This window comes from Dermacentor variabilis, chromosome 1 (assembly GCF_050947875.1).
Source record: "Dermacentor variabilis isolate Ectoservices chromosome 1, ASM5094787v1, whole genome shotgun sequence".
Taxonomy (NCBI): domain Eukaryota; kingdom Metazoa; phylum Arthropoda; class Arachnida; order Ixodida; family Ixodidae; genus Dermacentor; species Dermacentor variabilis.
Window position 1 is genome coordinate 187,745,814 of NC_134568.1, and position 16,791 is coordinate 187,762,604.

At 44.7% G+C, this 16,791-nt stretch overlaps 1 protein-coding gene across 1 annotated transcript in view; it reads right to left on the reverse strand.

The window, feature by feature from the left end:
• Positions 1–16,791, reverse strand: part of LOC142589817 (uncharacterized) — a 228,045-nt gene that overhangs the window by 153,227 nt on the left and 58,027 nt on the right. The window contains exon 4 of the mRNA XM_075701397.1: positions 9,124–9,348. Coding sequence (XP_075557512.1) covers positions 9,124–9,348 — 225 coding nt within the window. The remainder of the gene's footprint in view (positions 1–9,123; positions 9,349–16,791) is intronic.

The following is a 16,791-nucleotide window of genomic DNA, read 5'->3' on the forward strand; positions in this document are numbered from 1 at the left end:
CGCCTCTAGGGTCAGCACTGGTCAGGGAAGATGGGCTAGCATCTCGGGTCGTTTACTGCAAGGTTGTCATTTGCGCGTCTCTTACCCTCTGCTAAAGTTGTGAATGCAGTATGAACCTTTAGCGCGCTGTCATCGGCCTGATTCATATGAGGGCCACACCCAGCCATGATTCTAGAAAAAAAGTGCGGCCCTTACATGAGTATATACACTATGCTGCACAAATATATCTCCAGCATGTTACAAACCACAACTGGGCCAGAAGAGAATTCTAAGAGGCTTGCCAAATGTCAGATTCCAGAATACAGGAGACAGACAGAGGCATGTTGCATGTACAGCACACATTTATAATACAAGAAGTAAAACTGAATAACACAGAACAACCACAGAAAACAAACACTCAAATGTGCTATTGACATTCAATGAACAAAAACTGCTATACAATATATACAGTCCTACTCGTCTTGAAAAATCCTGATGGTTTAGACGTTGACACTGATGTGCCGTGGTATTAAGACCACCACTATGGCACATAACAAATCTGGTTGTCAGGTGACTACGGTAGTGTAAGGCAGAACAAGATGAATGGGTGGGCATCATAGTGCCGGATGGGGCACGGTGAGTGGTGATGAATCAAAACCTTAGTTGGCCGTCATGGCACAAGACACTGAGGCAAAGTGTTGTCGCTGAGTTCTCTCCAGGTCCAATCTTCTATTCCACCAGCTGCTGTCTCCAAAGCACAGCTGGAGGAACGTATGCACTTGCCAAAGGCCATGTTAAACACTGCCTTGCCACATTTACACATTTTCTTGTTCGTGAATCTTCTCATTGTGGTCTTGCGCCATATTTGTGCCTTCCTTTCTTTCTGTGTCTCTCACTAGACAGTTGTATCATGCTCGTCATACAAAATTTTTCTTCCATAGCCCATGAACACGATACTGATTCCACTGTCAGCATGGCTTAATGAAAGAGAAAACATTTACTCAAAGATCTCTCTTCTGGGGTCCTTGCCCCTTTATTGTGGCAATAGTGGCCTCAAAATGAATTTTATGCGCAGCACTCACATCTTCTAGATGTGCAGTTTCTGTTGTTTACTCCCTAAACAAACCTGCAGCACAAAAAGATGAGCACTGGTTTACCAGAGAGTACAGCACTAATACCACTCATGTCTTATGCCAGAACTTGCGCTCCATGATCCTTAACTGATGTATAAGGAATATATGTATACCCACACATTACGTAATGCCTCTATGGGGGTTTTTAAGGTAATGAAAGGAAATGTTTCTGTCACCAGAAGACAATTTCATATCAACCTGTCGGTCAACACAGCTGCAGTGTTGTTAACCTTTGTTGCACTTTTTCTCACCTTTGCATTACACTGTGCAGCCTCCATATTATAACACAGGGTCCAGATTTATAGGAACTCTTTATTCAACTACTTTGCATGCATGCTTGCACAAATGTATGTGTACAGACAAAAGCTTCAGCAGACGATCTGGATTTTCAAGCAGAAGTGAACCCTTGATTTGAAGGCTGTATTCTTAGCATTTTTTTTTTTTTTACAGGTACACGGATCACTATGTATAAATATGCTATTAAAAAGAAGCTTAGCAGAGTCGCATGCTTGAAGTACTATATCTGGCATAGTCATGGAACAGCCGTTTGATCTTTAGGTGCAGGTCTCTGTACAGGTGAAAAGCTGACTTGATGCAGTGACAAGCAAACTTGGCAGTGTTCAATGCATATCTACATACCAGCAGTGGACTCAACTTAAACTGATATAGTCAATAAATATAGCCGAGACAGCTTTAAGCACATCAATAACGGTCATTTGGAATATAATTTATAAAATTAGTTCCATTTATGTTCATTAAAATGCTCTCATTGTTCATACAACACAGTATAAAGCTCCTTAAACCATTTCGACTTGCAACAGGCAACACGCGTTTGGCGTGCTTCAAGGCAGCAAGTAAAAAGAAAGTGTGGAACTACGAAATATCAACAAACCCGTGCCCTAGGACATGTGTGACTAAACTGTGTTTACAGTAAAGACATACAAGGTTGTTTTTTTCTTATAGCGTGCAAAATCTCTACTGAATAACTGTGCCATGGAACATATGAAAGCTGTTTAAATTCAACTGCAGAAGCTGTTCTTTTGATTATACAGTGCAGCTTTTTGATCACACAGTGCAGCACAGAAGATCTCGACAAATAAGAAAATTACATGCGAGTTGAGTACATGCATTACAGGATGACATAAAGTGGCACTGTTGAACACCCTGGTTAACAATGTGAAATCGGGCCTCTCCCCCCCGCCCCCACTTTTTTTTTTTTTTTTGTCATTTATCATTCTACTTGGGCGAGCTTAGTGCCATGCAGGTACAAGGAGAACCGTACTGCGGCGTGCACAGGATACAAAAAACAAGATGCCAAAGCAGCAAAACACCGAAAATTCTGCTAAAGAGAATTGCAACAAAAGGATGAAAACAGCGAATGACACACCAACAGCACCAGCTATAGTCGTGGCTATTGCAACTACACTAACTTCCAGGATGATGATGATGGCGTGTTTCAGGTTTTGGTTTCAATTTTACTAGCAAGGCAGCATCAACGGAAGGAGGCTTTTATTCTTGGTACTTCATTTGGCATAGTTTCGGCCGAATTTTCCACTAAAATTCTGATTTAGAGCAGCAAGGTGCAAAGGACTGCTCTTGTCACAATTGGTGCAGCTATTCCATCAGTGCCAATGATACCGTGTGGAAAGCCAATCCAATCACTCATTTAAGTGACACCACTCACCCATTCTACGTAAAATGAGCAGAGGCAGTTGAAGATGCAGGAAGTAGCACCACTGTGATCTGCAGCAATGCAGATTTTCAAAAGCCTAATAATAAATGACACACTTTATGCAGACAATTTCAATCTTGCACGCAATGATCATAATCATGTACCTTACCATCTCAACATATTTCTACAAAATCATTTCAGGGTCCCTTTAGGTTTGGGTTTTGCATTATGTGATTTCTCTTATTTCTTCAGCAGCACACTGTAGTTTCTGACGGCAGCTTGATCAACTGTTTGTGTTTTAATATTTTGAAGAGTTTGCTGCATACTCTTGACTTCAGCTATTGCACATATTTTTATAACACTTGCAGATGGTGCTTTTTTCTTGAGAAGGCATTAAAGTTCCTTTGGGGCGCATTATTGCTGTTCCTTTTCCCTGCTGGAATCATTACGAGCGTCTGTGCAGTATGCGTGCATTCGTGCTATCGTTGACTTCTCAGTTAATTTGGTTAGGATGTTTGTTTGCCTTTCCTTGTTGCTGTGTAGGTCACTATATCTAGCTATCACTTTCACTTCAATTTTTCGAATCTTGATTCAAGGCAGTGCATGGTATTGGTTGCGCATGGGACTCCCTTTCCCAGAATATTTCTATCTTGGTAAGAAGTTTGAAGCCTTTCAAGCTTGTGGGGTTGATTTCGATAAGAATGACATATTTCCAAAAGTACAACTATCGCATTATCATCTTCTAAAATTTGGCCACACATGCCCACTATAGGAATCAAGCTTTGGCCACACAGGTTATCAGTGTTGTAGTCGTCGTGTCTCGCTAATTTTGGTTCGTTCTGAACACCCACTAGCCTTAAACCACACGAAACTTAAGGCCAGACCAAATGTATGCTACGCCTGCTTATCTCGCAAGGAATGGCAGTTAGCATCTACAAAGGATGCGCGCACTCACTACACGCCACTCTTGGCTAGGTAAGCGTGGATCTGCCTGATATCCGTGCAGGTAAAAGCCGGTCCACATCACAGCCAGACTCGACCCCATAAGCACGAGCCTCACTCCAGCCCTGCCATGCCCATAATTAGTCACTTCAGTTGCATTGTAGCTGCATCTGCAGCATAGCATAGATACCATGGCCATTGCGGGGTGCCACAATCAGTGGTGGTCCAGCCAGTTTAGAATTTGGAGCAATTTTTGGAGCAGGAAAAATGTCATTCTGGAGCAGTTATGGAGCAGAAAAATTTGTCTTTTTGGAGCATTTGGAGTAGTACAGCAGTAATCTGCAGCCATTTGGCAAAGCTTGTTATTACTGTGCAATCAGTAAATGAAGAGTGACGCAAGACACAAAGCCAACGGCAGCATAATATTACAAATGCGCCAGAACGATTTGCGCCGTTAGGTGTGCCCAAGACAAAAAGTGATGGCAAATGTCTTATGTGCATTCCAAATGACCGATGTGCTTTGATTGACTTTACCGCACCGGACAAAATGTGTATTAGTATGCCTAAAGCAATGCTAGAAGCTTGACAAGACTATGCATCTATGAGCAGTGCAGAAATGAGTACCGTTGTACGCTATGTCGCAAAGATGGTACACTCGCTTTCGTTGCGAGGCAGATTGTCGCCTTCCCGTGTGTCGTGTGGCATCCGCGAATAGGTACCAGTCGATTCGGGGTAAAACCGTAATTTTCCTCACCTATACCCCACTGACCATTCATAGAACTACCGATTAGGCCTAACTAGGCCGAGGCAGTGTGCCATGGCGAAAATTGGCTGTTAGCCGATTTGACCGGCAAGCTTTCCACAAGTCATCACGGAAAGCTTGGCGCTAATATGTTCGTATGAGTGGCTAACCGGCGATCGGTTCCGAGGTCGTGTATACGTGTTTTTGACAACTGTCGAAGCCGGCAGCTACTGCAATCGCGCATAGACGCTTGCAGATTGGCAGAAGGTTCCGAACTGCATGTGCAAACGCATGAATCCGCGTGCATGAACACGTATATGATACGATCTCCGTGCCTTCCAGTGGCTAATTGGCCCTATACCTTCGCACATAAGCGCTGCTTTCGTCGCCGTTCTATTTGTCAGCGTCGAGTATAAGAATTGTTTCGATTAGAGTTGATGATCCGGACGACCCTTGTACCACTACAGGCGTGCCTCATAATCAGATTGTGGTTCAGCCATGTAACTGTTTCTCTCCCGGACGTTCCTGTCCCGAAACCATCTGAGTGCCCCGGTTAGGCTACGTGCAATGCATCGGCCTCAGCCGAATATTTCATTTAATATTCAAAAACAGAGTAGCAAATAATCGAGTCGCGAAATGAATTATTTGAATGTTAAATTTATTCGTATAGTTGATTTGTAACGTCCAATTTTCGCACTCTCTAGAGGCCGCGAAAAGGTCCGAAAAAAGGTATCTATGCCTTTTACTGCCCCCAAGGGCTCAAATCGCCACATAAACGTTCGAAATAGCTCTGAAGGCCTGCAAGTACGCTTACTAGGCTTATCGGTGCTCGCACTGTGACATGGAAGCGAGTGCACGGATGTGTAATTAAGGAATACAGTACATACTGTGTCCCGTGATAATTGCCCCTTGCACTTTTGCAATGCTTCACCTCAACAACCATGCGCGTACGCTCCACCGCATAACACTGCTGTATTAAGGAGAAGCTGACTTTCAGAAGCCGGCATTATTTAAAGGGACACTAAAGCGAAACAATAAATCAATTTAGACTAATGAAGCGTTGTTTCAGAACCTTGCAGGCAGTCATTTAAAAAAATAGTTTGATTATTAGATGAAAAAACGAAGGTCCAAGTATGAATATTTGAATTTCGCGCCGAACCCCAGCTCCGGTACATCAGCGTGACGTCAGGAATTCCAAAGTATGTTTTCGCAATTGGGCCGCGTTGGCTGAATAAGGGTAGCTGAAACTTGTCATGTTTATTGTTTGGTTCCTTTAGAACACAATTTAGTCTATCTGTACCACTATACATAATTAGTAGGCCCTAAACGATGCCATCAAAATCCAAGACGTCACAGCCCCCAGGTGCGGCAACTTAAGTAGGCGTCGCCACCCGTATTTCGTTCTTGCGCTTTTTCTGGCTCACCAAACGTCTTATCGTTGTAAGAGTGGTGTTTTTGGTGTTCTAGAACGGTAATTTACTGATGCAGAAGAAATCATTTTTCACTTTAGTGTCCCTTTAAACGCGTTGTGCTTTCCGAGCTTCGAAGCCATGGGCGAGGATTACAAAGACGGAGTCGGCGCGATTGCTAGCAGCGACGAGTTGCTTTAATAAAAAACAAGGCACCGAACTGCAAGAAGCTTGGTTGCGGATGTCGAAGTAGCTGTAGGCCTAGCTGAGGTGGCCTAGCGCAGCGTTGCCGCGGCAGTGGATCTGCGTGCGAGAGCGCCTGTTCTAAACGGCGAGATAATAAAAATGGCGGCGGAGGTGGCTTCGATTAATGCCGTTTCGGATCTACGATCATGGAAAATGGTCCGCAAAATGGAACGGCGAAGAGTTTTTGCATCAGAAATTTCAGACATTCTTATACATTGACTATGCGGTACCATGGCAGTGGCGCGAAGGCGTCCGATCATTGGGCATGTTCGAAAAGTCGGGCGTCCGGAAAATTGCTCGTTGACTGTAGTTGCAAACCCCACTGAAAACATTGCATTGCCACAAAAACAAGAAAATACCGCGCTTTTGCGCAGTTGGCGCAAATGGCACTTGAGTGGGCGCAACCAGGAGCAGGCAAGTCGAATTGTAGCAGAATGGCGCAAATGGCGCAGTTGGACCACCACTGCACAATGAGTGTGCTTGCTGAGCTCGCTGCAACTAACTGAGGGCAATCAAGTGCTTATAGCTGCATTTGTGGGTGACGTGACTGAAGGCCCGAGCACAAACATCTGATGGACGTCTGCTTCCAGAGCTGCAGTCTCAGAGTGTGTTCGCCATCACGGTCAGAGCTCGTTACGCTGAGAATCCTTTCACTGCGAGTTTGCAGTATGGCACCCATTGCTTAGTCGATGTATGTGCTGCCGACTTACTCACATGAAGTTTTTAAAAAAAAAATTAAATTATGGGGTTTTACGTGCAGAAACCACTTTCTGATTATGAGGCACGCTGTGGTGGAGAACTCCGGAAATTTCGACCACCTGGGGTTCTTTAACGTGCACCTAAATCTAAGCACACGGGTGTTTTCGAATTTCGCCCCCATCGAAATGCGGCCGCCGTGGCCGGGATTCGATCCCGCGACCTCATGTTCAGCAGCCCAACACCATAGCCACTGAGCAACCACGCCGGGTCCACATGAAGTTTGTCCAACCCTCAGAAATTGTGTGAGTGCGGTAGAGATAAGTGGAAAAGGAAATTTACTACTTGTGTCACTCGGTGCAAGAATAGCCCCCACATAGCTATCCAGTGCATTGCTGCATAGCAAAGAGATGAGGCACCATAAACTAAACCGTAAGCTGAGGAATAGCCCATTTAGTTTTGCCCATTGTGGGCACCGAAATCAGAACTAGTGGCATCTACGTGAACCAAATTTGAACTGCAATCCACAGCGACGTTCAATAGGCAGTGCATTGTAGGCTTCACAGTGCAAGACATCAAATAACTGGGAGCACCTAGAAGGGGATAAAGGGGGTCTTTGTGAATGACTCTGCTTCTACTGAATGCATTGAAGTACTTTTTGCTGCAAATTATTTCTGAAATAGTGTATTTTAATGTCAAATGCATTTCTCAACTTCAATAAAATGTGGTTCAGGACACGTTTAAAGCGTCAATGTCATGGTTGTCAAACTATTCTCAGTTTATCTGAGAGTAGAGTGCCTTTAAACACACAGAAACCTGGGCTTTCAGTGTACTTTTTTTTTTTCAGTGCAATTTCACCTTGAAGCTTGCAATTTGAAATCACTGCTTGTAAGCACCTTTTACTAACAGTGACAGCTATTTGGCATGGCTTGTGCTACACCAAGGAATGTTGGACATCATTGTGTCATCCCTTCTGAAACATTGCAAAATTATGCGCACACCATGCCAAGAGGGCGCATGCTGACAGATATGCAAGGGCTCCAGCAGAAGCCATGGTGCATGATGTCCTCCCCTAGAACTGAGCAACAGCTCCTGGATCCTTCGGACGATGCATTAAGCTTGAAATACTTTCACTCGCGCAATAAAACAGCATACACCAAAAAGCGCTTGCAGAAACTATCTTGTGCCAACTGAGATTTGCATGCGAAAACGAAACATTCACATCGTAGCGCAGTCACCAACTTTTGCTTGTTATTACCATCTGTCGTATGTTGATAAAATGTTTCTTCTATTTTTTTTTCTTTGTCTCCTACTATCTTTACTATGGCGTGCTTTCTTTTAAGCTACAAGGGTGCTCCTTTCGTAGGCATGCTTTCTCTAGGATGGCTCTGCCCTCTCTCAGATCTGTTTCATCTGTTACTCACTCCTTCATCTGTTACTCTCCACAATCTCTGGTGGAGTTTAAATAAACAAAACCATTCCTTCTTTGAACATGACTGCATGATCGCTTTGAGATGGCTGCTCGTGCAGTACCTTCGACTCGAGCAGTGACTTTTTCCACTCCAAATATGAGCCAAGTTCTGACTCACAAGAAGACAGCTCGTCGTCCGAGAAAGAGGGAACTTCAATTATGTCGGGTTCTTAACTTGACACCGTGAAAAATTACTGCGAATGATAGCATTTTATAATCTGCTGTGCTTATTATTCCTTTTGACAGGTAGGAATGTGAGGACCACACCAAGAGAGCGTTTGCCATTAGGAGTGTCATTTCTTCACTCCTGCTTAACCAAAAATAAACAGCTGGGTTCGTTTTATTATATACAAGAAAAAAAACCTGACACTGGGGGTGCATCGCCTCCAAAAAACGACAGTGAAAGGGATGAAGCAACCGATCTGTGGGAGGGCCTGTGACAGTACACTCATCCAGTTTTCCTTCTATTCCATCCGTTCCGTGTGTTTTTTTCTTCTTTTTTTATGAATGTATACTAACTCACCCAACAAAAAGTTTAACTCTGCTAGAGCTGACATGCTACTTTCAAAGCACAGATTATTTTCAGTACGTATAGCTACACTTAGCCCAATCTGCAATGCAGCAGCAGTTGCAGTGGGTGCTTCATTAAACTGCAATACAAACCTTAATAAATGTCACTGTCTTGAACTTGTTTTAAATAAATATTGTCCATTTAACACAAGGAAAGGCACATAGGTTTAACGATGAATACATTGTTTAGTATGGTGACATTAGGTAAGCAGAGAAGGAATGCATATGCACAAAACAAGTTTATAGATTGCGAAGTTACTCACATGAGTGCTGCTCTCCATTCAGGGTTATGATATTTTGAGAAGCATTTCCACTTCCATTGCTGCTCAGAGAGAAAGTATCTCCTGAGAACATTGTCAGTTTCATACTAAGGTACAACCCTGGGCCTTTGGATTCAATCACAAAATTGTATGTTCCATTTGTCACGCACGTAAAATGTTGATTATCAACACTTGCATTTGCTGAATGGTCCGAACAGTTGTATTTATCTGGAAACAAAAAACAATTTTTTTTTACAAACTGAAGCGTTCAGGGAGCTTACACATACAGTGATCACAACAGTGAAAACCAGAGCTTCAAGCTTAGTGCTGTTTCTCTTTCTTGACCATGATCAGTCCTAACTAGCTAGCTAGTCATGAGTGGCGGATGATATAAAGGAATAGAATCAGGCAAAGGGAATTGCTGCATTATATCAGCTGCATTACTTACCTCTGTATTAATTTCGAAGAAGCACATGTTGAAATGTATTTTGAACAGAAGCTTTTACGAGTGTACAAGTTAATAACTTGTGAAGATTTTATTACCCAAATAGGTACTCTAGGTCTTAATTTTTGTCTCTACAATTTCTGCAAAGAGACACTGACTTTTTCAGTTGCAAAGATACAAACATTTGGCCACATTTGTGTCCCTGCACTTCTTTTTTCTGTATTTGAAACATAGTAACATCTACAGTATTTACTTGCATAATGATCGCACTCGCATAATGATTGCACCCCTGAATTTTGTCGTCAAAATTCTATGTTCTTTTTTTTTCCCCGTGTAATGATCGCACCCCGAACTTGGCGCAGAGATATGTCGTGTGCCAAGTCTAGCTAATAATGATCGCGCTTACCATCTGTCGAATGCTATGCGAACGACTCTTCAAGACAAGCCAAGCGGTCTGCACGTACCAAACATTCTTAAGCAGATGCCCCATTTTATTGCTTTCATCCCTTTCCACACTTCCATAAAAAAAAAAAGCTACAACCAAACTTGCCTTGGCTTTATTATTTGTAGGCTTTATAATGGTTGCGGTCAACAAAAACAACAAAAAAGGAGCCTTTTGATTATTCTCGTCTCCATTCGTGGGCACGCAACAAATCGCGAGCGGCAACAACAGTAGCCACATTTACACTGATACGTTAGAAGTTTACCATATTCATACGGCGGCGCTTGTAACACATCTAAGATATCCGCCCACCCTTAACGGAAATGTGCTGTATCAGGACAGTAGTGAAGATAAATGCCGCAGTTTCCGCAGCATACCCGCCATGTGTTTCTATGTCACTGGCAGCTAAGCACGCCCATCTCTGTTTCTGTCCCCTCAAAGTGGACATGGCTATGTTAATGCCGCAAACTTGTCGATATTAACGATATTATTCATATCTAATACGGAAAAAACTGTTTCAATGCACGTAATGTACTCACGAGAAGATAAAAAAATGGCGTTCGGCGTGTTCGGCTTGCTCCGCCGGCTGCCATTTTTGTTTTGGTGTCCCGCATTACATACAGCGGCAGTCGCCTATTCGTTGACCTGTTGTCATCCCACAGCAAATGCGGGATGAAAAAATTTTTATTTTCTTTTCGCGGGAAATTTAATCTGCGTAATAATCGCACCCCTGAATTTGCGTCAATATTTTTTTAGAAAAAACTGCTATCATATGCGAGTACGGTAAATACGGTAAGTCAAATATCAAAAACTGTGACAGGGCCATGACACCCTGCCTTACAATTGAATCAATCAGCTAGAGTTCAAGATAACATCAGCAAGACTGTTTATCAACACTGATACAAAATGCACCAGGGAAGTGGACAAAAATTGAGCCAGTGTGACCTGATGAAATCCAATGGGTGATTCCACGAGAGATCTAACATGCATGTCCGCTTGATATTTTTGTTTTGCTTGGTTTTTTATTATATGTCATGTAGGAATATTCAAACTGCACGGAACCAACAATTTTAATCCCGAAAGGCGTTCTCAGCAAGCCAAAACAATATTTGAAAATTGCGACGCAAGTGTCCTCCTATTACTTACTCTAATATTTAACGATTTCCTGGCAGAATTAAATGGAAACTAAACACATTGTGCCAAAATCTTTTTCAGCTCATTTTAATATGCTTCACAGTAAATTGGTTTGATGCGTTTTTCTAATGCTGTCCACAAACTAAAAAAATGTAAAGAAATTCTAAACATGGCCCAAATCAGAAAAATTTTGTAACTTTGATGTGTCTTGGTGCAATTTCTATTTGAAACTTGAAAAAGTTTCAAGCACAGAATTCTTTCTTTGTAGCATTTATGCAAAATATTATCTTCCTAATAAAACACCAGAGAAGGAAAAAAAGTTAAATAAACAAGTTTTTTAAAAACTCATTTTCAAGACATAAAATACGGTATTTACTCTATTCTAACGCACCTTCGATTGTAACGCACCCTCGATTGTAACCCACACCTGTTCTACGTGACAAAAAAAAGTCCTTTAAAGTACCGCGCACCTCATTATTTCATACAAAAATACAACTTTCTCTCATTTGGAGAAACAAAGATTAACTCCCCAATGCACTAAAGTTACAATTAATAAAAAAAAAGTCGCAGTTTTGCCTGAAAGGCGAAGCATGGATTGCGATGGCAAATTAGTAGGATGCTATACGAAAAGTAAGGATAGTGGTTTTATCGGCCGTATATAAACTTTTAAACATTGGCTTCCTAACTCAATTAAGAACCATGGTGTCAAGCGCGCACAAGCAAACATGAACACGTCTCAGTAATGGCCACGGAAACTTTTTATGCGAATGCTGGAGTGAGGAGGTGCGGTAGCAGAAGAGAGCGAATGGACCTTTGCGCGGTCTGTCGCTTCAACGTGAACTGAACGATGAGAATACAGCGCGGTGCACCTAGATGCGTCGTGGGATTCTCCTCTCGTGCTCTTGGGACAAAGGAACGACAACACAGTAGTGCAAACAATCACAAGGGCATTTATTGCACCTTGCATAGATCAATGCCTGCTAGCCGAGTTGCTCTCCACAGAACATGCCGATGGGCGTGCGACAAATCTAGGAAGTCCGACTCACCACAACCGGATAGCAAGCGAATATGTTCGCCCCGTGCTGGATCCCAACGTCTGGTTGTTCGCGCGTACGGTCACGCGAACGGTCGTGCGTTCGAAGGAGGCCATGCGAGACGGTCTCTCAGAAGCATGGATAGGTGCAAGCGCGGCATGTCCGCGGTGCTTGCCGTTCCCGAACGAAAGAGAGAGCGCCTCTCCCTTTCCGCGCCCAAGTAAGCTCGCCGGTAGGTGGCGTTAGCAGCGCAACACTCGCGCCATCTCTCGTACTGCGCCTCAACCAGACCGACTTCCGCAGACATCACGCAAGCCACGCGGCAAAGCGTAACCGCAGGAGACGGGAGCCATGTGGGAAAACGACATATCAAGGGACGCGTGAGAGTCGCACATCCCCACAGCATAGACTGTCTCCATATCACAGATTGCTTTCTAGATAGGGGCCATGCGGCCGTGCCTACACAGCAGCCGCCGGAGTAGAACGCCTCTCCCGTTTGCGCTAGTCCCACACGCAAGTTTCGGCAACTACAAACGCGCGTGATGGGGTGGCCTGATTTCCGCGAGTCTCTGCACACATGATCACTTTCGCATAGGTGGCGAAGACTCAGCATGTCTTCGCAGTCAGCACTTCCATGCTGATAAAGCAAACATAGAAAACGAGAAGACAGACGGTGGACTAACCTACAACCTACTGAACTCCAGACCTGCACAGATCTCCCTGCTCTAGTTCGCCCCTTTTGCCTAGGGACAGAGCGTACAAGCAGAGTGGCACTAGTTATAACCTGTTCGCTGTCGTCTGCTTCTGCGATCTGTTCAGCGCTCGTGCTGCCATTTCAGCAAGCACAAAGTGCTTGTGTTGATGGTAAATGAATAAATTCACAAATATAAAAAGAAAAAAATTTGCAAACGCTTTGTGTTTGAATAGTGAAATTAGAGGAAGAGGAGCGGTGCAAGAAAAGTAAACACCGAGCATAGGTGGCAGCTGCAATGCTAGATCAACGGCATAAATTCCCCTTTCCTAGCCTCAGTAAAAAAATTATTAACTCCAACCAATAATTTATTTGAAACCCAACGCTTCCGGACCTGCTCGGTCCCTTCAAGAGTGACTAAAATGTGGGCTAGCAGCAGCATGGGGCAGCCTACGGTCTCCCTTTGTTAGCATGTGGTGCAGTCCACTAACGTACGCGGAGAGGAGCGTTCCTGGCGTCCTATTCATTGTCGCCTTTGCGAGCCAGATGTGCCAAGCCTCGACGTGACGTCTCTTAAACGAATTATGCTCCATGGCCAAGACGCTCACTTATTCGAAATCGATTCTGTGGTCGGCGCGCTCGCAGTGCTCGGCGAGGGGGTTGCCTTCTGAGTTCAACAATCAGACGTCATTCTTGAGTTGCCTTATCCGCTGGGGTAGGTTTTTTTTTGTTTTGCCAATGTACGAAGCTGGGCACATGGAGCACGGGATTTTGAAGATTACACCTGGTTGTTTTTCTCTGGGGATGTTGTCTTTGGGTCATGGTATGTTGCGGCCGATTGTTGTAGAAACGGGTTTGTGGGTTACGCAGATATCGTACTTTCGTAGGATGTGTGCCAGTGCTTCGCTGGTGCCCCTCACGTATGGAAGCACAACACGAGCACATTATGTTGTTTCCGTTGTTACTGGCCTGCCTGTCCTCTGATCCTGATGGCGGGAAACGCGTCGAATAAAGCGGCGTGTGTAGCCATTCTTCAGCAGATCGGCCAACATGGTGGCTTCTTCTTCTTTTTTCTCCGCTTCGGAGGAACAGATGGACTTTGCTCTCCTCAGAAGAGAGGAGACGACGGATGCTTTGCGGTTTACAGAGTGGTTAGAATTAAAATTGAGGTAGCGGCCGGTATGAGTTGGCTTTTTATACAAACCGAACTTTAGATCGCCCCCTTGTCTTCTTATAAGGACGTCAAGGAATGGCAATGTGTTGCTTTTTCCCCGCTCCATTGTGAACTGGATAGAGGGCTCAACCGAATTCAGATGTGCAAGGAAGTTTGCCACCTCTGATGGCTTTAGGATGCAGAAGCAATCAACAATGTATCGAACGAAAAAAGTTGGTTTTTCTTGAAATGACTGCAGTGCTTTCTCTTTAATGGCCTCCATCGTCAAGTTGGCGAAATCACCGAGATCGCGGCGCCCATGGCAGTATCGCTGGTTTGTTTATAGAATTCCCCTTTGAAGGAAAAAGCTGTGCTGCTCAGGCAAAACTCCAAGAGCCGGCAGAGTTCATTTGGGGTCAGGCTTGTCCTGGTGCTGTGGTCAGCATCCGCCTCTAGGGCTTGTCTCGCTGCGGAGATGGCAAAGGGCACAGGAACGCTGGTAAAGAGCGAGATCATGTCGAACGGAACCATGCACTCATTTTCTTCCAGTCGTATGCGGGAAAGACGTTCGACGAAGTGGTTGGAGTTGCGCACGTGCGTTGACGTGTCGTCAGTCAGGGGGGTGAGGACTCGATGAAGGTAGGCCGAGAGGACACCAAGTGGCGAGGTGGTGAAGTCGACAATGGGGTGTAGTGGAACGTCAGGTTTATGAATTTTTGGGAGTCCGTAAAAGAGTGGTGCCGAGCCGCCATGCTGCTGCTGGCCCACATTTTAGTCACCCCTGAAGAAGGGACCGAGCTGGTCCCGAAACGTTGCGTTTCAAATAAATTATTGGTTGGAGTTAATAATTTTTTTCAAGTCTTGTTCCAAACCAGACGCACTTCCGACGAAGATGTTTTTATTATAGCCTCTGCTAGAGAGTGGAAAAATTGTTTTAAAAGATTCATAGGATAATCTAGCTGTCTTGAGTTGATTACAGATAGCCTAATGTCGTAGATGACATTAGGATTTACTGTTGTGTGCCCTAGTGAAAAGCAGATGATCTGGTAAAAGTATTCACAAGTAAGTCCTGCGCCCGATGCGTGCAACGGGTTGATCCAGTCCATTTCAAGGAAAGGTGAGGATACCCTTGTTTTTGATGCTGTTGGATGTCTAGCTCAGGAGAAAGCTTGCAAAAGTGATGTCAGTGCTTTAAAATGTGCTGCACTGCAGGCCTTGTGTCACGAAACTCTTTTCAAGCTGCAAATCTAGCTTTTCTGCGTGGTACGGCGGAACCATAACAGTGGTACGAAAGATATGTACACAGTGAAGCTGTGCGTAATTCTCTTTTTGAACTCCGGACACATTCACGAACAACTTTTAAAGGGAAGCTGAGGAGTCTGTCAAATTCAATAAGACGCTCATATACGGATGCGGGAACCTTGTAAAAAATGCAGATAAAATTTTGGGGGGGATTTTTCACTTAGGAGCGACGCAATCGCCGGTCAAAATTGCGCTGTCGCTCCGCCCCCCATCGAGCGCCGCGCGCTGCTCCTGACGCTGACGATGCGAGCGGACTGGAAACTGCGGCGTAGTGACGTCAGCACTGGTGTTCCGTTTCTTCGCAGTTTCCGCGGCAGTGCATGACCGTGCTTGTTGCTGCATGCGTGCCATCATAAGCTGTTTCGCTCAACCCTGCATTCCTTTGTTTGTGTCTATGTAGAGTGGTAGTTAACGTGCGCACCATCAATTGAAAGGTTGGGCCGACAATGCCGGCGTTCTGTGCAGCCTACGGTTGCATGAAAACCAGCGGCCGCGAGGATGTTTTCTTCCATTACTTCCCGCAAGACAAGAAGCTTTCAGCTAAGTGGGAGGCTGCTGTGAAGCAAAACAACTTCAAGCGTTCAAGAACAACAATGTTGTGCTCTAACCACTTCCGTGACGATTTCTACCGGAGTTCATCAATAATGCGTGCTTTGGCTTCTCATTCGTGTTAGCACGCTGAACCGAAGGTAAGTGTTTATCTCTCACCCATGACGCAGGTTTCATCGCCAAGCGCCGTGAATTTTCTATTCGCATGTGTGTTGTGAAACAGCCTGCATGCAGCTACCATAACGCAGTGCAAGTGTAAAGTTTGCATATGTTGGAAAGCCTGCTCACGCCAGGATGCTGCGCTCCCCCATCTCTCGCACACATAGAGAAACTGACCATCTCACGTAGCCGACGGAATTCGCTGGTTATGAGTAGCGTGCGGATGGCGCGCTGATGAAGGTTCTATACTACGCGTGCTACAATAGCCAGTAAACTTTTCCCGCGTTTAAACCGTCTGTGTAGATTGCCGACAGCTTTGGCGCAGCGCACAAATGCCAAAGATCGCACCACCGCTTACGTTCTACGAGGAGGCATGCAGGAACATAACACTACAGTTGTTTGCCCAGAAACGTACTCACTGGAACACTGAATGCAGCTTAGAAAAAAGCATACTCGCCAAAGAACATTTCCAACACAAGGAGATGCTAACACTTTGCCCTCGTTTGCGTGGAAAGCAGTGCTTGCACCAGCATTTTTTGCTTCTTGGAGAGGCCGGCTCTTCACAATCGGCTCGTACATTTAGGGAGTAAAGTATAAACCCCTTACAAGTGATCTTGCACGCGACAGCGACAGCGCGACAAGCGAGGCGATGGGTGTTGCGTTCACTCGTCGCCTGCAAGCCGAACCCCACGCGAGCGACGGCTTTGAGCGACGACTTCCCGGTATGAAGGCAGCAATATACGCGCCGAAACAAACGTGACG